The following is a 21,860-nucleotide window of genomic DNA, read 5'->3' as shown; positions in this document are numbered from 1 at the left end:
TCTGTTAGGGACAATTTTTAAAAGTTGCCACATCACACTTATGCTTACATTCCAGGGGCTGGAACATGGCCACATTTGCTGCAAGGGAGACAGAGAGGTGAGGCTTTTATTGCGAGTGGTCACATGCCCAGGGAACCAATGGTTCCTTCACAAGGTGTGATTACCTCATAGTACTTCTCTGGTAGTGGTAGGTTTACCAAATGATAGGATTGTAAAGAACTTTGGAAGTCACTTTCAGTTCCTCAGTTTTCCAGAGGAGGAAGCAGACTTGGAGGAGGAGTGCTGACAACCAGTAATAATCAAAGTCAACACAAAACTTGGGCTCTGCCTCCAAGTACAGTGCTCTTTCTGCCCAACCACGAGCTCTAAATTCTCAGCCCGCTCAAGTTCTTTGACCCTGGCTTCAGGGCCACATCTGTTTTCTCAGGTCCTCATCTTTTCCCTGAGTCCCAGCTTCTTATGAGTCTAGACTTAGATTCTCACATTTCAAAACTATTTTGAGCAAAATGTGGATTAAACTAAATTAAACCCTTTTCTTCCCAGTTCTCAACATACGGGTATCTTTTTTTCAGGTGACAGAGCAAAAGAGGTCGAGTCCCACCTTCACCCTCTTTCCTCAATGTTAAGCTTCTGTTCCCAAGTCTCCCTCCTTTAGCAAGCTGCTTTTACATAATTGAATATCTCTTCCTTCACGGTCTGCATTGAATAGTAAATCTATAATGACAGACGGCTTTGCCAGTTATAGAGAATGTGAGGGTGCTGGCACGCGCCCCAGAGACGAGGAGCTTTTTAAAGCTGAGGTGTAATGTGGTAAGGACTGTTCTCCCTGATTATCTTCCAGCGTGCTGGGACTCTTATCTCTTTAGTCTGATGGCGCTGCTGGGTGGCGACCAGCCTCATTAAGTGAGGTAAGTGAAGAGAGGAGTTTGTGTGTGCTACGTTAGCAGATGGAGAGGACCACACACTTCCTGCACACAGTCTCTGGCTGGGAACAGACCTGGGCTGATTGCCACACATAGGATCTTCATGCTCTTGGCCCCAGGAACATTGGGAGACTCCAGCATCTCCTGGGCTTGCAGAAAGCAGAGGGTTAGTCTAAACCCCTGATGGAACCCTCCTTGCCCTGGGATTCTGGGAGATGGGGGATTCTACTGGTTGCTTCGGCAGGCCCTGCCTTGGAAGGAGATATTCCTTTTCTGTATGGGTTGTGGCATCTATTGTAGCAGTCCAGGGAGCTTGTGGGGTTTAGAGAAGAAGGCCTCAACCTCACAAAAAGGAGTCAGGAGGCCCAAGTTCTAATCCTGGCTCTGTTACTCACCTACTGTGTGACCTTGGTAATTAATATAACCTCTCTGAGCCTCAGTTTCCTCATCTGTAGGATGAGGCAAGTACCCACCCACTGGGGTATTGTGAGAGGTAAATGAGTTAATGGGTATGAAACCTGGGAAGCATGCTGTAAATGTGCCGTATGACCTCTTGGTCTGGGTCACTGTGCAGCTGGTGATGATTCAGGTTTTCTGGTGGCTGAATGTGTGTATATGTTCACTCTTTCCTGCCTGGACCTGCTGCCCTGCCTGATTGCAGCCAGGGCCCCTGGAGAGGAAGAGGTGGTCCCTGTGTTACTGCTGTCCTTGCTCCCCTTGTATGTTGTCTCGCTAATACAGAGAAGTACGATTATTCTGCGCTTCTGCATGCCAAACTTTATGTTAGATTCTTTGTCATTTTCCCCCTCATGTAGTCCTGAGCCACCCTGCAAGGCGGGCATTGGTATTCTCCTCTCCACCTTGCAGGTGGGGAGTTGACACTCAGAGATCTAGTAACAGGCCTGAGGTCATGTTACTGTGTGTCTGGAAGATTGCAGAGGGAGGAGAAGACAGTGGGCTTCTAAGTGGGATGGTGGTTTGTGTGGCAGGCCCTGAATGAGCAGACACCTGTTACAGAGCACTGCAGGAGGTCTGGAAGATGAGGAAAGAACTCAGTCTCCACCCCATTGCCTCCAGCCATGGCAGAGGAGGGCAGTTGGGACCTCTGTGCCTGGCACTCTGGTGCTGCTGGGCTCTGAAGAGAGCCTGTACTCTGATGGCAGGGGAGGGATTGGGTGGTGGAAGGGGACTGGTGCTCCAGGGGGAAGGGTGCAGTGAAGCTCTGTGAGGGCGTTTGGAGGTTGGGGGCATTGGCACTCTGATAGTGATGTGCTGGTTGACTGATAATAGGCAGGGCCTGGCATTGGGGGCCTTTATTTCCCAGCAGCAGAAAGGGGAAAGCCATTTTCCTGGCAGCATCCTGCCCTGCACCAGGGAGATGTTTTATGGGTCTCAGCCCAGCCAGTGGGGGCAGCTCAGCCCTGATGTAAATACTATTAAAACTGAGGGTTGGTGAGCAGAAAGAAAGCAATTATTGGAGAAGGTCAGAAGGAGTTTGCATGGTGAACAAAGGGGATCTTTTTTCTCTCCTCTACCTCCAGAGCGATTGACTTCGAATGTAAAGAGCCTGCCAAGCCCAGGAAGAATGCCTTGGCTGGCAGGGAACCCTGGCTGCCTTTGGAAGCACTTCTCAAATCCTGCCCTTTCCCCCTAAAGGGCTTGACAATGGAGCAGACAGTTTGTGCATCATTAACATTGTTATTGTTGCGGTAGTTATTGTTGTTATCAAGGTTTGTGGGTTGTGGCTTATGAAGTCTGCAGCAAGGCTCTTGGCAAGGTGCTCCGAGGCTTGCTGGGACTGCATCTTAAGGAAAGGAAGGAGCGTGCACATTGGAAAGGTTAAAATGGACTGAAGTGGAGGAGAAAGGAGAATGTTAAGTGGCAGGAGGAAAGTCCCCTTGGGCTTATGGGGAGGAGGAAAGGGCTCCCACTTGTCTGCCTCTGTGGTTGTTTGCTAGGGTGAGGCTCTGTCTGCGGCCAGACACAGAGGGGCCTTCCATCCTTCCCCTTCTCAGAAGCCCAGTTAGTGTCTTAGCTCTTTGGACCTCATCACCTTGGATTCTCCCTGAATCAACCTATCCAGATTATTTTTCCTCTCTCGTTCTCAGATCCTGCCACTCTAGGCAAACCCTGCTTCTCCTAGCGCACTAACACCCACACTCCCGCACCTTCACGGGACACAACCCATCCTTCTTCTGACCCTGTGGCACCACCTCACACCATCTGATTATCACCCCAGCTCCTGCGCTGGGTAGACTTTCTCTTCTCTGCAGCCTGGCTTCCAGCTCCTGCCACATGTACCACGGACATTCTCTCCAGTGTTCCCGTGGACTTCACAGCCTTTGGCCGTTTCCCAGCCCCTCCCCACTCTGGATCACTCCCTTTCCTTTAGAAGTGTCCCCTCCCTGGTCTCTGTGGATGCAGCCCTCCCCACCTCCCTCTTGGTCCCGTCTCCTCCCTCACTGAGGGTGTTTCCTGTCTCCTCCCTCTGAGGCCGGCCTATGGAGACTTCATTTGCTTGGTGGCTCACCCTGCAACCTGGAGGATGCCTATATTTGATGCCTTCCTGTCCACCTGTCCAAAACCTGAGCTTATTATCTTCCTCAATATAAGAGAAAAGCCTCCTCCACTGCTGCTTCTCCATTCTTCCTTCTTTGGCTGTCGTTCCAGCCTCCCAGCCCAGAATTCTGGGAGTCGCTTTAGACTTTTTTTCTCTTTCTTCCTCACTTACCTATGAATAGTCATTGGGTTTTGTTGTTTCTCCCTCCGAGGCTTTTGCATTGATCCATGTCTCTCCACTCTGGCAGCTACCCAGCAGGGCCCTCCACCTCTGTTCCTCCCTGGCTGCTGCCCGGTGTGAAGTCACAGCCAGATGAGTCTCAACGATACCGTGTTCATCCTTTCACTCCCCTGCTAACTGGGCAGTGATGCTTCCCACTTTCTTCTTGCACCAGGCCAGGCCCTTGGGCAGGCTTTTAAGAGCCCAGCCTGCCCTTCTGCCTTCTGACATGCTCTAGCCCAGACCGCACCCCCCGAGCTGTGGTCTGTCTGGTTTCCCTCACCCCTTCTGGGCCTCCCAGGGGCTGCTGTGGACTCACCCGTCACATGCTGATAGTGGGTGACCTCTGCTAAGGTCAGGAGTGTGGTAACAAGTGTAATTTGTCATGTTTGTAATACTGGGTAAACGTTTCCTGAGGGCTTTTCAGTGGGCCAGGTCCTGTGCGGGATCCCTGCCTCCTCCAGAGCTCTTAATCTTGGGAATGGGGGTGAGGGTAGGGAGGAGATGGACCCTTCATAAGGCTTCAAAACCGGCTTGGCTGTAGGTGATGCCCAGTGTGAGCCCCAGCATCATGCCCAGTGATGGTTTTCAAGCAAAGAAAATTTGCTCAGCCCGTTTCCGGTTGGGCTTAACTTCTCTACTGCATGACGCTGAACGCTGGGTGCGGGGCTTGGCTCACTGGCTGGAAAGTGGTTTGTTTAATCTCAGTGGACCTTGTTTAGATGATCTGAGGGATGGACTGGGTTTTATGGGAAGGAAGCTGAGGGTGTGCTGTGAGCCCCAGGCTCTCGTGGTTTCTCTTGTAGACACTTTGCTGTCGCTGCGGCTCAGCTGCATGCAGCACTGCCTGGGCAGGTGAGCAGCTCACTCTCCCTCCTGCCTTCCCTTTTCCCTCTCCCCAGTTCCAGAAGTGTGGGTGGCTACCAGCCTCAGGAGGTGCTGGGCTACAGGTCAAAGTCCTGAGGCAGTTGTTGCTCTCCACTGGTCGGATTATCTGAGGATTAAAAACAGAGCAGTGAGGCAATGTGTTTTTCCAACAGATTATTTTTTTCCCCTTTAATCATGTGCATTGAGCTGTGGAGTTTTCAGTCTGAAGTCCATTAGCTGCCTGGGAGCAGTGGGATAACATGTAATGATAATAAAATTTAGCAAACTTTTTGGGGGAGCGTTTAAGGTGGCCTGCATAAGGGCAGTGGGTCCTCAGGCATTTTACCCTGCTCTGCAGGATGTAGTGAGGGAGAAATCATTTCTTGACTTCCTCCTGGTTCATTTTACCCTGGGAAGAGAGAACCTTTGAATTCCAATGGCAGATTATATTTAGAAACACTAGAATATGGCCATCTTTCAGTTTTCTTCTCTGCTGAGATGGAAGTTTATGTTACATATTATGGTAACTGATACTCTAAAAGTGCTTCCTGATTTATAAAACACGTTCAATAAATTACCCCATTTCATCCTCACAGCAATCCCATGAGGGAAGTATCATTGTCTCTGTGTCAGACAGGAGTCACTAAGCCTCTAAAAGGTTGAGTGACATTGGCTAGGCATCTTAGCTATCGAGTGGTGTGGCTCAGACTCAATTCAAGAATTCTGGCTGCAAAGAGGTGGCGGGGGGCGGCTGAGAAGGCATCAGCATATTAGAAAGACTGGGATTCAGATCCTGGCTCTACTTATTAGCTATGGAATTTTGGTCAGATTATTATTTTTTTAATTTTTTCTGACAGAAATTAAAACTCCTCTCAGTTTGATCAAGCATATCAAATAAGCTATGGTTGCCTCTTTTTATTGACCACATTCCTCCATGAGCTCTGTCCTCTCTCTGTTCTGGCCTGGTTGCTCTGCAGGCTGTTGAACAGTTGTCATCCTGGGATTTCTCATTACCATCAATGTGGTAATCCTCTTGCTTTCTCTTTCATTGAATTATTTGTTTCCTAGTTTCTGTGTCTCTAATTTTTCATTTATTTTTTTGTTTTATGGAAAATGAATCCTAGTATCTTTCTGAGAAAGGGTACACTGGTGGTAAATTTTATACATCTTTTATCTTTCGTCTGTTCAAGTAAGTCTATTTTCATGATTGATGGATAGTTTGGCTGGTTATAGAATTCCAGTTAGAAATAGTTTTCCTTGAGAATTGTGAAGCCAGCACTTCATTGTCTTTTGTGTGCTGATAAACAATCTTACGCCGATTCTGATTCCTGATCTTTTGTATGTTGTATTTTTTTTTCTTTGAAATGGTTAGGATCTCCCCTTTGTCAGTAGTATTCTGAAAATTTTCAGTGATGTATTTTGCTAAGAGTATTTTTATTCATGATGCTGGGCGCTAACAACTGAAGACTCATATCCTTCAGTTTTGGGACATTTTCTTGAATTATTATTTTAAATTTATTTGCTTTTTTTAAAGATTGGGTCTCACTGTTGCCCAGGCTGGCCATGAATTCCTGGGCTCAAGTGATTCTACTGCTTCAGCCTTCTGAGTAGTTGGAACTTCAGGCATGAGACACTGTGGCAGGCTTTGAATTCATTTTTTGATTTTTTCTTTTTGTTTTCTTAGAGTTCCTTTAATTTGGTTCTTGTGCTTAATGGGTTCATTCTGTTATTTTTCTTAAGTCCTTTTTAATTTATTGATCTTTTTATTGTATTTTCTAGATTTTTTTCAATTCTACTTCCAACCCTAATTATTTCTGTGATAGTTTTTCGTGATTCTCTTTGAGTATTTCTTTTTCTTTATAACATTCTATTCTTATTTTATGGATGTACTATTTTATTTCTCTGATAATAATAATTTTCTTGTTTTCTTCTATTCTTTTAATTTTCTTTTTCTTCTACATTTTATCTTTCCATTGGTATTTTCTGGTCTCTGTCTTTTGTAACTGGTGAACCTTGATTATCTGTCTGTTTTGAAGAGCAAGGCACTAGCACACAGACTGGCAGCTCTGTGAGTGTGTGGAGGGAGTGGAGAAGGCTTGTTTACTGTGAGAGCCTCACAGTGGAGATTTGAGCAGGAACTTAGCTGTTTCAATTGAGGATCTTCAAATTGCTGCCTTTAGCTTGTTTTTCTTATGTTTCTCAGTTTCCCCAGAGGAAAATTGTCTAATCTCTTGCCTGGGGAATAAGACTGGCAGGTGGCATTCCGGAGAAGGGAAGGGAGACACTGGGGGCTGGGAGCTTGGTAGAATGAGTGATCTCAAGGTTCAGTTTGTAGACTTTCTCTGAATCTCCTTGTCTTTTTTGAGGGCCATCCTCCCACCCTCTGCTGGGTTATCTCCCAGTAGAACCTTTCTTACTCAATTTCTCCATATAGTAACCCTCTTGCCTTCTGCCCGGTAGACAAGGGGCTGTTGCCCAGCTGTGCAGTCTGGACAAGGGGATCTGCTTTGTATCTACTCCTTATTCACACGTTTAATAACCCCCCACCAGTTGCTTTTAGACCACCCTTCATTGTGCCTGCAGAGGTCCCTGGTACCTCCAGTTCCCAAAGTTTTCCAGGGTTCTCTGGGGGAGAGTTGGCATATTTCTTGCTGACTGACCTCCTGCGATCATTTGACTGAGTAAGAAAAGCTAAAAGCATCTCACCCATCCATTCCCACCCTAAGCATTAAAGGATGATTTTATTTCTCTGCGTATTTTATGCTTTGGTGCTTCTAGATGGGATGAAGTTTTTACATTGCCCCAGCATATGGCATTGGGGTAACATGAAGAATATAGACAGACATTGACCTCCCAGGGGGCTCTTGACATGTGTAACAATGCAGAATGTTTATACAAGCCTCCCTTGATATCCTTGAGGGATTGGTTCCAGCATCCTGCCTCCACAGGGTACCAAAACCCATGTATGCTCAAGTACTTTATATAAAATGGCACGGTATTTGCGTCTAATCTATGCATGGCTTCCTATATACTTTAAATCATCTCTGGATTATTTTTGATACAGAATACAATATAAATGCTATGTAAATAGCTATTATACTGTATTGTTTTTGTTGGTATTTTTTATTGTTCTCTTATTATTTTTTATGTTTTTCAAATATTTTCTATCAATGATTGGTCAAACCTGCAGATGCGGAACATGCAAGATAGAGGGCTGACTGTGTATATCTGCAGTCCATACAGCCTTATAAAAGTGCGTGAAGGGGAAGGGAGATTGGGAGTGGGCTGGGGAGTGTCCCTAGAGTGAAGTAGGTGTGGTGCATGAGTTGTGCTGGTTTGCCCTCATCCTCTGGAAGTGAAGCAGCTCTAGGCAGCATATCCGTGGGTGCTGATTCTTCCGGGGCTCAGCCAGAAGCTGGAACTTACAGTCATCGGCTCCTTGATCCCCAGGTGGTCCTGCCTTCGTGGTTGTCCTCTGCAAAGGTCTCCTCGCTCATTGAGAGAATCTCTGACCCCAAGGACTTGAAAAAACTGCTCAGAACCCGGAATAATGTACTGGTGCTTTACTCCAAATCTGGTGAGTGTCCTTTCCTGGCCTTGAGGTCAACTGTCAGGGTAGGATAGGATAGAGGGGAAGGAGGGGGGCAGAAGTGGGAGGCAGGAGACCTTAGGACAAAAGCCACTCAGGGAGAGTCCGAGGGACATGGAGTTTGTCAGCTGTCCTCAGAAGACAGAGGCGAGGCACACAGGAGCATTAGCTATGCCGCTTTCTGATACCAGGGAATGGTTCTGCTTCTTTTTAGGAGTGTTTGTTGGGAAAGTCCTCTGAAGCCCCTCACTCCTCAAGACGGAGAGGGCGAAGTAGGACAGAGGATTACAATGGCGGGTACTAGGAATGGACATCCTGGCTTCTTGTACAGGCGTGGGGCTGAGTCCCGCCAGGGCATGCTTTGCCAGAGCTGTTGATTAACTGGCCAGGCCGGCCTGTTGCCAGCTGAATGGGCCCAAGGCTTGGGAACGCTCACCCCAGCTGGAGCCCTGCCCCTGCCTGGCCCATCTGTCCTGCTCTGGGGTCAGATGCAAGACTGAATTTGGAATGGGCTCTAAACTTGGGACACAGCACTTCTGGGGGACAGGAGCAGCGGCAGTGGCCTGCTTCTCTTTTGACCTTGAGGCTGGCAAGGACATAGCAGATGGAGAGAGGTTTGCTTGGCTCTTGGCAGTGACTTTGGGGGAGGGTGAACGCCGACTTTATTGAAGTTGTTCCAGCAGAGTTAAGTGTTTTTTTGCTGCTTCTAAGGATGCCAAGTTTTCTGTGGCCCTGGAAAAGCAGCAGCCAGTGGCTGGGCCAGTTCCGGGCACAGCTTTCCCCGGCAGCTTGGCCTCGGCACTCACTGGCACCTGGGGGATGATAGAGGCTCCAGACATGCCTGCATCCTCCAGGCATCCCTGGCATGTGGGATGCGTTCATTGCCACTTGCGGCTGCTTCCCCTTCTGGGGGTCTGGCACATATGCACTGAGTGCGTTGTTGGGAGCCTCACATGTGACTAGCATTTCTCGGCTGTCAAGAATAGGGGTGAAATCAAGGGAAAGGGGAAGCAGTGTCCTCTTGAGGCCTGGGGCATAGGGCCCTGAAAACATGTGGCTCGCTGCGTTGGATACTCCTGGAGTTGGAGCTAGAGCGATTGTCAGTGACAGACACTCTCCATTCCTTCTCTGGGGTAGATCCCATCATATAAGCTCATCATAATACAGTCTCTTGTGCTCCTTTGCCATGAGGGAAGCAGTGCAGGTTGTCAGAGGACATCCAGTATACAAATGAGGAAACTGAAGCTGGGAGTAGCAGACTCATTTGAGATTTCCAAACAGCAGTGGGGAGCTGGTCCCTGTGCCTTGCTGCCTCTCATTTTCTCCGGATGGAGGATGGGAAGAGAGTATTGATTCTGCAATGACAGAAAGGGTTGGAGACCAGAATGGGGCTGAGGCCAGAAAATCATTATGGGAAGTTAGAGAGTGGAAAGGTGAGGTCTGTTGTCAGGAGCGTGCAGGGCAGGAGGTAGCACCTGAGCTCTCTTTCCCTAACCTGACCCTGTCTCGAGCTATTGAGAGTAAATCCCCTACTTGCCAGTGCTTCCCACTTGCCAGCCTACTTCCTGCTTTCATCACCCGGTGGGGCCTGGGCAATTCTTTTACCTTCCTGCCTCCTTGCCCACGCCTGCTGCACGAGACATGTGACCTTCAGTAGAGTTTTTGAGCAGTGCAGAAACTGGGTTTTCTTTGTTCCCTCCAATCCTTCCAAGCAGCGCCTCCCTTTCCATGGCTGAAAGGCAGGGTTAGGGCAGGGGGTACTTTATCTTGTTCTAGTTTGTTCCTACCCCTCCCCTGCTTCCCAGAACCCAGTCTGAGCTGTGGAACAATGGCTTTCTCTACTTCAGTGACTCGCTCTCCTCCTGTCACCCTGGCTGTGGTTTCCTGGGAGTGCCTCCTCCAAGTGACTCCGTGCATGTCTCTTGAGCGATACTTTTGTTTGCTTCTGTGAAAGGCTCAGCATGCTCTGTATTCACAAACGGCTACCATTATCTACACTAGAAGAGGCGATCTGCGGAGGCAGATAATTCAGACATCACTTCTGCTTGGCTTGGGGACATATCGTACGGTTTTTGGCGGGAGAAAGCAGCAGATCACTCTCCCCACCAGTGTTTATCTGGCAGGCCTTTCAAGTGAGCTCACAGGTGTCACCTAGGAGAACGTGACTCAGGAGCCTGCTGGCCGCAAGAATCAAACACTGACCACAGCCACTCTGCAGTGGATCACTGCAGGCTGGCAGTGCTGAAGTCCTGGCCAGAGAGGCTCTGTCCCTAAGACCCTGCCCTCTCACAGAAGTATCTGGGTGCCTTGCCCTGACCTGTCAGGATTGACACTTGCACCAGTAAGAAAGTCTTCCTCTTTTGCGATCACTACATCCTATCCCAATATGGTCCATATTCCTGCAGCTGACCCCTGGAGGTGCTGCCAGGACCAGCTCTTGCCCCATCGCTTCTGGGGAAGTGGGCTGTTAAATGTGGCTTAGGTTTCCTTGGCATTGACTCATCAGAACCTAGTGTCACGTATAGACCTCATTTTATCACCAGGTTATACTGAGCTCCTAGATGATTGTGTGCTGCACAAGTAAAGGAAGGATCTGATCCCGGCTCTCGTCAGCTCCCAGGTGGGGCACCAGGACAGGTGAATGTGGAGTCAGCAACATAGTTACTTATGTTAATTATAGGATTGTAATTGTTTATGCAATTTTCACAATTTATCCCAGAAAGGCATGAGTCAGAGACTTTCTTGAGGATCTGGCTGAGAGATTCTTGGAAGAGTAAGGTGTGAGGTGTGGATTAAAGGCAGGGTGAGTTGGGGGTTCTATGCCTAGGAGGAAGGCCACTGAGGATGGTGAGATCCGGGGTTTCTGAGAAGGGCTGGGAGTATTCTTGCAGGAAGGAAGTCTCCATCGTTCCTCACCCCTGAGGGAAGATGGCAGAGGTGGCCCAGTGCTCTTGGGCACAGGTGTTTAATTTTTTGTTTTTTTGCAGAGGCAGCAGCTGAAAATCATCTCAGGTTACTGTCCACAGTGGCCCAGGCGGTGAAAGGACAAGGCACCATCTGCTGGGTGGATTGTGGGTATGTCCTGGGGACGTGGGCCATGGTGGCTGCTGGGCAGGGGGCACATGGGGCTTTGATGGGTGGGACTGAGAACTGTCCCTTGATTAATAATCTGAGAGAGAGGATGCAATGGAAAGATTCCCTCTAGCGATACTTCGAGGTCACCTCTGGACTGGAAGAGGGAGTGTCTTGCTTTCCGCCCCTTTCTTCCCAGCCCAGCCCCTTTTCTTTTCTTTTCCCATAGAGTTTCACTTTCTTCTGTTTTCTTGTGTTGCTTTCTTCTGTCTTCCTGGAGGGAGGCGAGTGGCAGAGGAGGCCTTCCTGTCTTACAGAGGGTGGCCTTGATACCCAGAGAGGCAAGGTGATTTTCAGGGTTACCTAGTGAGGTTTGCCTGTGGTGAGTCTGCAGCGAGAACCATGAGCTCTACCCCCCACCCAGGTCGTTACACTAGACATCTCTGCTGCCCACCACGCAATCAGTGGGTTGACCTGCCTGTGCCTTGGCTTCCGAGGTGGCCCAGTCCTGTAAAGGTCTTCTAAATCTTCAATGTATCTATTATGGCCCGAGTCATAAGCCCTGTTACTACCCTGCAGGTTAAGTGAGCTTTTGCGGCATCCACTCCAGTGTAATCCTCTTTCTATTCAGTCTGAGTTCTAAATGGCTACTTTACGAGTGAATTTTTGGGACACAACTGATTTATAAGTTGATGAATTCAAGTTTGTTCTGCCTGTGGTTAGAAAACATTGAAGGAGATTCATATTTTAACAAAGCACTGAGTGAAACTAGGATAATAAGTCTTAGCCAAGTGGTATGTGCTGTATAGTGTGTGTGTGTGTGTGTGTGTGTGTGTGTGTCTGGCCTCATACTAACGGAACAGAAAAGGCTACTCACTAGGCAGTAGGTGAGATCTTAGCCCTTGGCTAATTCTAATTCATAATTGGTCCAAAAATGTGCTTGCCTTCCAGACATCTCTCTTTCTCCCATATTTGACCAGCCGTGCTCTCTGTGACTGGCAAAGTGACAAAGCCTATTAGATGGCGACAAGGCACTTTGGAATTTCCATATCTGAAGATGACAACAGCTCTGCCAAACCAGTGGAGGCTTATTGTAGGGAGTTCTTATGAGGCTTGTAGGTGGCAGAAATGGGCAGAGAAGCTTTGACTTAGTTGCTGCCTCCACCTGGGTCCTTGTAACAGACAATACTAGGCATTTACTGCATTCTTTGAGAATACACAGTTGAACAACTGCATCCTCAAGGAGCTCAGTGTGTGAAGAGAAGGCACACACTTATCCCAGTGATTACAACATCAGGTGAACAATGCCAAAAACACAGACTATATGTATGGAGGGAGAGCCCCTCAATTCTGCCTGGAAAGGTTGAGAAAAGCTTCGCAGAGGAGGTCAGGTGCACATTTGGTGCAAAGACCTCAGAGCACAATACCACATGTTCACAGTGCCCTGGCTTTTCCTGTAGGCAGCTGCCTGTGGAGTGGGGCCCCCAGAACTGCCTGTGGAGGTGAAAGGCCTGCTGCAGTCCCCAAGCAGCCTGAAAAACATGCAATGCAAGATTCCTGAGTTAAATGGGGTTGGGGTAGTGGGTGAAGACAGGCTATGCAGATTCAACTTCAGGACTCGCGTTTGGAAACATGATGTCTGGAGTCAATAAAAGCGCCAATGAGAACATCCTGTGAATTTCGATGTGCTCAAATTAAAATTGGGGCAGGGAAGCACCTTAGAGGTTGAAAGAGTTCACCTTAAGACAGAAGGATGGACTATCCCGTATAGTTGCCTCACTGTATTGAATTCATCCCTGCAAGAGGAAGTAGAAACTGAAATGTTAAAACAGTGTGGATAAGTAGGTGGATTATGGAACCAAAGTGGATTAAGTTGGAAGCAGGAATATCTGGGTGTGAGTTTGAAATTAGAGGCAGGGTACAATATTTCCTGAGTAGCCCAAGGTTCAGAATTCTGGGCTGTGGGCCATGCAGGCCACTCTACGTGGCAGCTGTCACGGACCACTGTTAGAAAAGGTGATCTCCACTTCAGCTCGGTCACTCCTGCTCCGAGACTTCCAAACTTGCCTGTAATCATTAGGGCATGGGGAGCCCGCATGAGAGCTCCACAGAGCCCCGCAGTGACAGCTCTCGCTGTAGTCCTAAGTGTGTCCAGTCCGTGTCTATGGGTCTGTGAATGAGACACACCCAGGGATGGGCAGAAGTGCTGTTAGGAACTTTGCTTTCTGGTGCTGTCTGCCGAGGAGTGAGTAGGTGGCAGGGAGCCATGTTCTCTTCTTTATTCTTGTTACAATGAAACAGCAAGTAGCCAGCCAGAGCTCGCCTCCCTCAAATGGGCCCTGATGAGGCCCCCGTCTCTCGTCCTTTCCAGCTCTACTTCCTGCCCTGCCCACGAAGGGTTGGTGGCTAGGATGGGGACAGGGCTTGAAGTGGGGGTGACCAAGAAGGTCAAGAGTGCACAGACCACCTTGCTTTTCCCTTTAAAGGGCAAGTGAGGGGAACAGGGACCATCTGGGGTGAGAAAATATGCTGCTCCAGTGTTAAGGTGTCTTTGCAGATATGTGGAATAAGGGAGAAAGCCTTAGGCTTAGGAGAGGGCCTGGGCTGACTGCTAACTAGTTAGTTAGCTGCACTGCTCATTAGCCCCATGACACTGGGCAAGTCGGTCACCCGAACCTCTTTCATCAGCCGTGAAACGGGACAGCGATATGCATTCTGCCTTATTTCCAGGTCTGTGATAAGGATCGGGTAAAGGAAAGTTCTTTCGAGAATAGGAAATACAATTTACATGTGAGACACCATTCTCCTGATGTTGTTTTTCACCTGGGCAAGGTTGTTCAGGAGGAAACTGGAGGGGAGGAATGGTGTACATGTTCATTCAGCAACTGTTTACTGGGTGAGGAGCCCTTGGTTCTTGTAAGGATGAACCTGAAGAAGGTTTTGGCCGTGGGAATGAGCCCCTGGCCATGGGTGTTTTGCTCTGACCCTTAAGAAGTACAGGGTGCAGTGGAATTTTTAGGACTTTCGGTCAGAAAACCCAGCTTTGAGTCCTAGGCTCTGACATCAAATCGCTGTGGGGCCTTTGGCAAGTCACTGCCCCTCTCTGGGCTTCAGTTGAATCTTCTGGGAAATGTGGAGTTGAATCTTGTTACTCTCATCTGTATAGCGCCTGCTTCAGAAAATGCCAGAAGTTGCCAGGCCCAGTGTGCGGGTTATAAGCACAGTGGTGGGCATTGCCTTCCAGGCTTTGAGGGGGGTCTTTTCCTCTTTGTGCCCCTCCCTCCCCATCCCCATTTTGGAATGGTGCCTATCCTTCTCTCTGAGGTCCTCTCCTGCCCTCCTCTTTTCTCTCCCCTTATGAGGTTTCTGTTCCCTTTTCCCAATCCTGTGTCCAGGACTCCCCACCGCTCCCTGCTTCTGCCCCGAACCACTCTTGTTTTTGAGACAGGGTCTCACGCTGTTGCCCAGGCTGCAGTGTGGTATCACAATCTCATTTCATGCAGACTCAACCTCCCAGGCTGAAGCCATTCTCCCAGCTCAGCCTCCCCAGTAGCTGAGACCACAGGCACATACCACCACACCCAGCTAAGTTTTGTATTTTTTTTGTAAAGGCCAGGTTTTGCCACATTGCTCAGGCTGGTCTTGAACTCCTGAAGTAATTCACCTGCCTTGACCTCCCAAAGTGCTGGGATTACAGGTATGTGTCACTGCCTGGCTTGTCCTTCTTTTGGCCTCTTTTCTCCTCTTTCCTCTCTATATTGATATTTCTTTTCCTTTTTTAAAAATGTTTTGCTTTTCTGGCTCTTTCCTCCCTATTCATCCATGTGCACCTGCAGGAACACAGAAACACTTCTCCATTGGTGTTCTCCCTGGTCCCAGGCCCTGTAACTTGTTGCTCTGGGGTGTCTCTAGGGTGTCTGGCTTCTGTCCAGGGTTTTGTCAGCTTTCCTTCCCCCTCACTCCACTCCTGGCTCAGACCTCAACAGCCACGCTCGGTCTGGCTGGTGGTGGTTGTCCGGCTGTTAAGCGGGTTGTATGCAGGAGTTGGTATTCCCCTCGTGTTCTGCCAGCTGGGCGCTGGGACTTGGGCTTGGCATGGAGTGCTGCTGTCTGGGAAGTTGAGCTGGAGCCAGCGAGGAGCTGTGCCTGTTATGCTAATTCCTGAGGCTGTGTTTCACAGGGGGCAAGGCTGTCCTACCAGGTGCTTGCTACTTTCTTTTCCTCAGGGCTTCAGGTCATTGCTTAACCACGTTTACTTTCTTCCCTGCTCTCCTCCCCATCTGCTTGATTTCTCTGAAGTGGTGACAGCTTCCCAGATGCAAGACTGGGGGCCTGCCAGGGTAGGCGTAACATATTTTAAAGACTTATGTTTTCTCCTAAAAACTATCTGAATTTAGTATTTGCTCCTAAGCATGTTCAACATTAGTTACCATGGGGTAAAACAGACTGCCAGAAGAAGTGCTGTGTTTGTCTTGTGGCTTCAGATGCCTCCCAGCACACCACCATGCACTCGTTGGAGTGACACGGCCCCTTGAGGAGCAGAGCCTTAGAATGGCTGGGCTGGAAGGGCAGTGAAGGGGAAGCACCTTACATGTCTGCAGAGAAACCATGTTCTTCTCTCTGTTTTCCACCACTCTTGCTAACTTGGATTGCTGTGCAATCCAAACCCTGTGATGTACCTTCTTGAGGCAGGTACCAAGGGGAACAGCCAGATCAGCCAGATCGGGGAGAAGGAGCCCTGTTGTAGAGAGTCTTTCCTTCAGAGCGGGCTATGTGACCACCAAGGCCTCTCCAAGTTCAAGGCTCAGCTCTCTCAGGACTTCTCTCTCATGCCTCCCGCCTTGTGTCCTCCAGCCACATTCTTTCACATTGTCCTTGGTACTTGGCATCAAGCAGTCACTCAGGATTTCTTGCTCAGCACTCACCCCCCATTTTCATCATGTCTTTGAAGTGAGGGTGCTTTCTACCTTTCTTCTACTTGTCCCCAGGGGATCACAGGTCCACCTGCTCAGAATCCTGCCATGTTAGACCTGGCCAATGGGAGGAAGAGAGTGACCCCTTCTTTGATGGGGAAATGGAGCTAGAGAGGCTGGGGTAGCCGTGGGCATCACGTTAATACCGAGACAGGCAGAAGCTTTCCTTCTGGTTTTCAGTGTAGCCTCCTTTCTACTACACCAGGAAGGGCTGAACGTGGTCTGCCGTGGACATAAGAACCCCAACTGTGGCTGACTGAGGATCCGGTTGGGAGGGGAGGAGAGAGATGACGGGTTCAGAGGGTTTTTTTGTCTCCCCCTTTTGCCTCAGGTTCTGGCTGCTGGTTCATGTGTCAGGATATAAGGCAGCCTGTCTCCATGCTTTATTTAGTCTTACTTGACCCTGTAGAGAAATCAACCTCCATTCAGCTTATGTGGACAACCCTTGCATTTTGCAGCTCCGGAAACTAAGGGTCCTGCCAGAGGTCGCTAACGGCAGAGCCAGATGTTGAAGCTGTCACTCTAGCTGGCCATGGTGCTTAGGCTGGACTCGTGAAAGACCTCAGAGCCCCACCCCCGACCCTGCCGGCTTCCAGACCTTGTTTATTCTCTTTCTTCCGGCTCTCACCCCCACTTTGATCCCTGGGTCTGACTCCCAGGAGTGTATGTCTCCAGTCTCTTAGATAATTATTACTGCACAGGAAAATCCAATAAACACTGCACCGTGTACCTGCAGCCACTCCCGACTAGCAGCCAGCTGTCCCATGGTAGATTCAGACGAAAACACCCATGTGCATGCGCCTGTCTGGGTGGGGGTGTGGGGGGTGTGGAGGGAAGTGTGTATAGGCCTCTGCCATCTTTCCTTCTACATTCTCCATGGAAGAGAGCCAAGTGAGGTGGGGAGGGATAGGATGGAGCAGATTGGTGACCTTGATGCCTCATTCCTTGGAACAGTGGTGAGTAAATGGGCAGAGAGATGGCTGGTTCCTACAGTATAGGGGCCAGTGAAGTGGCAGGACCCTCAGGTCTTTGCACTGCCAGCCCCTTCTCCATGACCCTTGGTGGCGTTCTCCATCCCCCTCAGTTCCTCAGTTCTAGCAAAGCATCTCGTTTTCCTGCTCACTGCGTTGTCTCCTTTCTCCCCTAGAACCTCAGTGATTAGTTGGGGGAGGGAGATAGTCAGTAGATCGATTAATTGTACTTAATCTCCCAACTCAGCTCCTTTTAAATCTCTGAGCTTGAGTAATTTTCTCCCCTACTTGAACTCTTTTGATACTTATTTTCTGCGCTGCACAATGAGTGTGTGCACACATGCTTGCACACGCACACACACACACACACACACAACTCACACTTATACACTCTGAGAGACAGAACTGTGGGAGGGAGGGAAGCAGTGCCGAGAGAACATTGTCAGGCATCATCAGCTGGCAGGATTCCTGGAGCTCAATAGACAGAGCCCAGAGATCCCAGAAAGCCAGAAACGCAGAGCCTCATCCCAGCAGCAGTAAGACAACGTCATTCATTTCAGCCATTCAGCCATTCAGTCAGGTGATTTATAGAGTGCCTACTGTGTGCCAGCTGCTGTTGTACCTCTGGGGAGATAGCTGCATACAAAACCAAGCCCTTGGCTTCACAGAGCACATGTTTCTGATGGGGCAGGCAGTGGACAAGTTGGTCCTATGTTGATAAGCGCGAGGAGAGGAAGACAGCAGGGGAGGGGAGTTTGGGAGTACTGGAGCCAGCAGCCCTCGGGTCTTTGCCAGAAATGTGCTCCGACAGGACAGGAAGCCTCCGCCCCACTCACTCCTCAAGGAGAGAGAGAGTGCAGGGGATGGGAGAGGAGAGAATCCTTAGGAGTGTTACATAAGCTAACAAGGGAGGTGGCACAGATTCTGCAGTGAGGGCTCGTGGGGTGCTTACTTAGCTGGAGTGAGGGCAGAGGGCTGCACACCGGGCTGAACCTTGGAGGCCACACTAAAGAACAGGCAGGGGTGCCCCTGTGCCCCCAGCTCTACCAGCCAACTTAGTTGGTTTGGAGTCTTGGTCCTAAGCCTAGCCTGGGCCCTCAGAGAACCTAAGGCTGTCGTAGTGGGACTTTTCGGTGGAGGGGTTTCCCACAGAGTGGACTGGGATTGTCATGGGAATGAACCGAGCCCCGTGTTTCCTCCCTCTGCTTTGTGATAGTCACAGGCAGAGACTGGCAGCCAGGCTTGATGGAAGAGAGAGGGGCATCAGGTGGGGATTCTCCTCTCTAGTTGCTACCTTGCAGTGTCTGAGCCGCCCAGGCAGGCACTGCAGGGTGAACAGAGAGCTGATGAGCAAGCCCATCGTGTGCTGCTGGTGGCAGGACGGGGCTGATGGGACTGAGGGAGGCCGCACCCATCCCATCCCGGTCTTGGCTCCTGCCCCAGCTGCTGTTTGTTGTTGCAGTTGGGTGGACAGTAGGTGGTCACAGAAAGAGTGCAGCACAGCAGAACAAAGGCCAACGAGGAAGGTGCCAAGTGAGTGGTGTAAACATCAGAGTCAAGCCCTCTGTCCTGGGAATTAACTCAAGTGGGGAAAGGGCATGTCGTTTGCAGTCGTTCTCAAACAGACCCACCGCCTGTCAGTGCAGTGTCACCACAGAGCCCCTGTGGGACGGGGCACACCTGAACTGTCATAGCAGTTGTCAGAAGAGGCCCGTGTGGACCCCAGAGGGCTTTAGGATAAGAAAGTTTTCAGCAATGCCCTGGGCTGCCTTCTCCATTCGGAGAGCCCACTCTTAGTTTGCCCCTTCTCTGGAATCTCTCTGTCCTAAAATGTCCTTGCCACCTTAGGGGAGGAACTGTTGCTGTGTCATTAGCCTTTCCTCTCTGGATTCCTCATGCATTTCATGAGTCCCCACTATTTGCCAGGCCCAGGGCTGGAAGCTGCAGTGGCTGCAGCGATGGCTAGACAGCTGGGACTAGTACAGAGGAAACCCCTGGGCCTGGGGGAGGATGCGGGGAGGGAGACACTCTTCCTCTCTGACCCTCACACACCTCTCCAGTAAGACATGCTTCTTGAGTTGCAAATTGCATTTTTACACTTAAAATGAGGTCCTGCATTTTTTTGCATGTCCATTGATGAGTGTTGCTTTTAGAATTGAGCTGAGTGTTTTAATTAGTCCATCTGTTCTAGGCTGGTGCACAGCTGTGTGAAGCTGGTGGCTGTTGGTGGAGAGGGGGCATGTAAGCAACTGGGAGATACAGCTTCTTGCCTCAGGTGGCTGTTGTACCTGTTCCAACAAAAGTTCCCCAAAACATGACTCCGGTTGTGTAATGCGTGGTGACCAGTAGGTGTTGGGTAGCCGAGATGCCCTCACTGAGTCCTTTCAGGGCTGGGGAGATGGCCCCCAACTAACAAGCAGGGCTGTCTGACTGACTGAGTGCAAGCAGGATGGGGAAGCTGTGAGAGCAGGTCAGGTCTCTAAGGGGCTGGTGTCGGGCCCAGGGGAGCCAAACCTTGTAGAGGTAGGGGAGAGGAATATGAGCCAGTGAAGGAGCTAGTCTAATATAGTGAGTGGTTTCCAAACTTGAGCACACATCAGTATCACCTAGAAGGTTGTTCAAATGGAAATCACTCAAGAATCCCCAGAGTTTCTCATTTAGTGGGTCTGGGATGGGGCTGATGATTTGCATTTCTAACAGGTTCCTAGATGACACTGGTGCTACTGGTTCAAGGACCACATATTGAAATCCATTGTTCTAACAGTAAGGGCACCAAGATGAGATGAGGTTGTACACAAGTGCTTTGCAAACGGGGAATGGCACCTGACAGGCATTTCTTATTGGAAGAGAGTGTAATATCCCAGATGCCAAGGGAGGGGCTTCTTAAACCACAGCCTTGCCCTGTCCTTTTGCCTTTGTCAATACCTGGCCAGATTTCATAACTTCTTCAATATGGTAGCATGTTTTCCTCTAGCCTTGGTCAGACGGTATATAGTAGATGGCCTATGTCAGAGCTCTAGAAACAAAAATCTTGCTTGTCCCACCCCCACAGAGATTCTGAATTAATAATCAGAGGAAGGCCAGGGCATCGATATTTTTAAAAACTTGCCTGGTAAATTTAAAGAACGGCCACAGTTGGAGTTTATTTTCTTATTACCATGGGCTGTCTACCCCCTAAGCTTCTGGGGCACTTCCTTTGTCTGGATCTGTCTGTGTTGCCACCCACAAGTCATGACACACCAGCTCCTGTTTGCTTGCCTCTTTCTTTTCTTTCTTTCTTTCTTTTTTTTTTTTTTTTTGAGGCGGAGTCTCTCTGTCACCCAAGCTGAAGTGCATTGGCACAGTCTCGGCTCACTGCCACCTCTGCCTCCTGGGTTCAAGTGATTCTCCTGCCTCAGCGTCCTGAGTAGCTAAGACTACAGGCGCATGCCACCGCGTCCAGCTAATTTTTGTATTTTTAGTAGGAACGGAGTTTCACCATGTTGGCCAGGCTGGTCTCGAACTCCTGACCTCAGGAGATCCACCCGCCTCGGCCTCCCAAAGTGCTGGGATTATAGGCATGAGCCACCATGCCTGGCCTCTGTCTTTCTTGATCAGCCCCTACTTGCTAGTTAGTCACCTTCCTCCAGTTCTCACAGCCCATCTGTAGTAAGGCCTTCATCTGCTATTGAGAATTCCAGGTTACCTGGCTTATTTCTTAGGACACCAGCAGATTTTGCTGTCAACACCTCTGTGAGGACTTCAGGTAATAAATAGTTCCCGACATTTGTGTCTTTCAGTGATGCAGAGAGTAGGAAATTGTGCAAAAAGATGAAAGTTGACCTGAGCCCAAAGGATAAAAAGGTCGAAGTATTCCATTACCAGTAAGTACACATGGGCATTTCCAATTTCCAAGTAAGTGCTGAACGCTTTCATTGGTGTTTTCACTGAACAGCAATTTTTAGTTAGATTAATTTTATTTCAGAATGCTTTTCTTCCTGTGTTTACAATTATTTCTTTTTTAAAAAAATCCTGAATTGCATTCAAAAGCTGAATCTTATTAAGATGCTGCAGGAAACCAAAGGTATGTATCTTCACAACCATTCTTAAAGTTAACACATTTTTCTCCTCATTTGACAGGGATGGTGCATTTCATACTGAATATAACCGAGCTGTGACATTTAAGGTAAATTTACCTCCCTCGTTCTCAGCAGAGGTGGAGTCTAAATGGACGTACAAAGTCTGGCAGGTTTTCTCTCTGAGAAAAGAAAGAGCGGATTGCACAAATAGCTCTTCTAAATGACCTGAGAGATTCTTATCTCTAGAGCATATGTCAGCAGAATATCTGGAAAAGTTTGTAGCTCTTAACACATAGAATTGACCCAGCTTTGGAGATGAATTTGTGAATGTATCAGCAGCTGTCCAGTGAGGCAGGTGGTGTCACCTCTCTCTCTGCCAAAGGCCCCTGGGTCTCCCTTCGCTATAGCTTCAAAGCCCTCCCCCCATTTCTGTGGTAGTGTACATCCTTAGGTTGGATGGATGTACAGCGCCCAGGTTAGCACAGGGTATCACACATCGGCAGCTTGGCACCTTTGGGCCGATGCAGCTTATTCCAAATGAGATATGGGTATCATTGAGGAGTTCCCTGCTATCAATTCAGTTTAGAAGTAGATGGAAAAGCATAAATGAAAAGAAATAGGAGATTCT

The 21,860-nt window shown here is 49.1% G+C and overlaps 1 protein-coding gene across 2 annotated transcripts in view; it reads left to right on the top strand.

Annotated features, from left to right (window-relative positions):
• PDIA5 (protein disulfide isomerase family A member 5) overlaps window positions 1-21,860 on the top strand; it is a 91,430-nt gene that overhangs the window by 14,156 nt on the left and 55,414 nt on the right. For both annotated transcript variants that reach the window (XR_004265314.1, XM_032267721.1), the window contains exons 2-5: window positions 8,020-8,146; window positions 11,146-11,233; window positions 20,954-21,037; window positions 21,294-21,339. Coding sequence is in view for 1 of the 2 variants with exons in the window: in XM_032267721.1 (XP_032123612.1) it covers window positions 8,020-8,146; window positions 11,146-11,233; window positions 20,954-21,037; window positions 21,294-21,339 (345 nt within the window). In the remaining variant the exon portion in view is untranslated. The remainder of the gene's footprint in view (window positions 1-8,019; window positions 8,147-11,145; window positions 11,234-20,953; window positions 21,038-21,293; window positions 21,340-21,860) is intronic.

The sequence above is a fragment of the Sapajus apella genome, unplaced genomic scaffold, assembly GCF_009761245.1.
Source record: "Sapajus apella isolate SASKATOON/1434 unplaced genomic scaffold, GSC_monkey_1.0 scaffold171, whole genome shotgun sequence".
Lineage (NCBI taxonomy): Eukaryota > Metazoa > Chordata > Mammalia > Primates > Cebidae > Sapajus > Sapajus apella.
The sequence above is the reverse complement of the archived record's forward strand: the minus strand, read 5'-3'. Positions and strand labels throughout refer to the sequence as shown.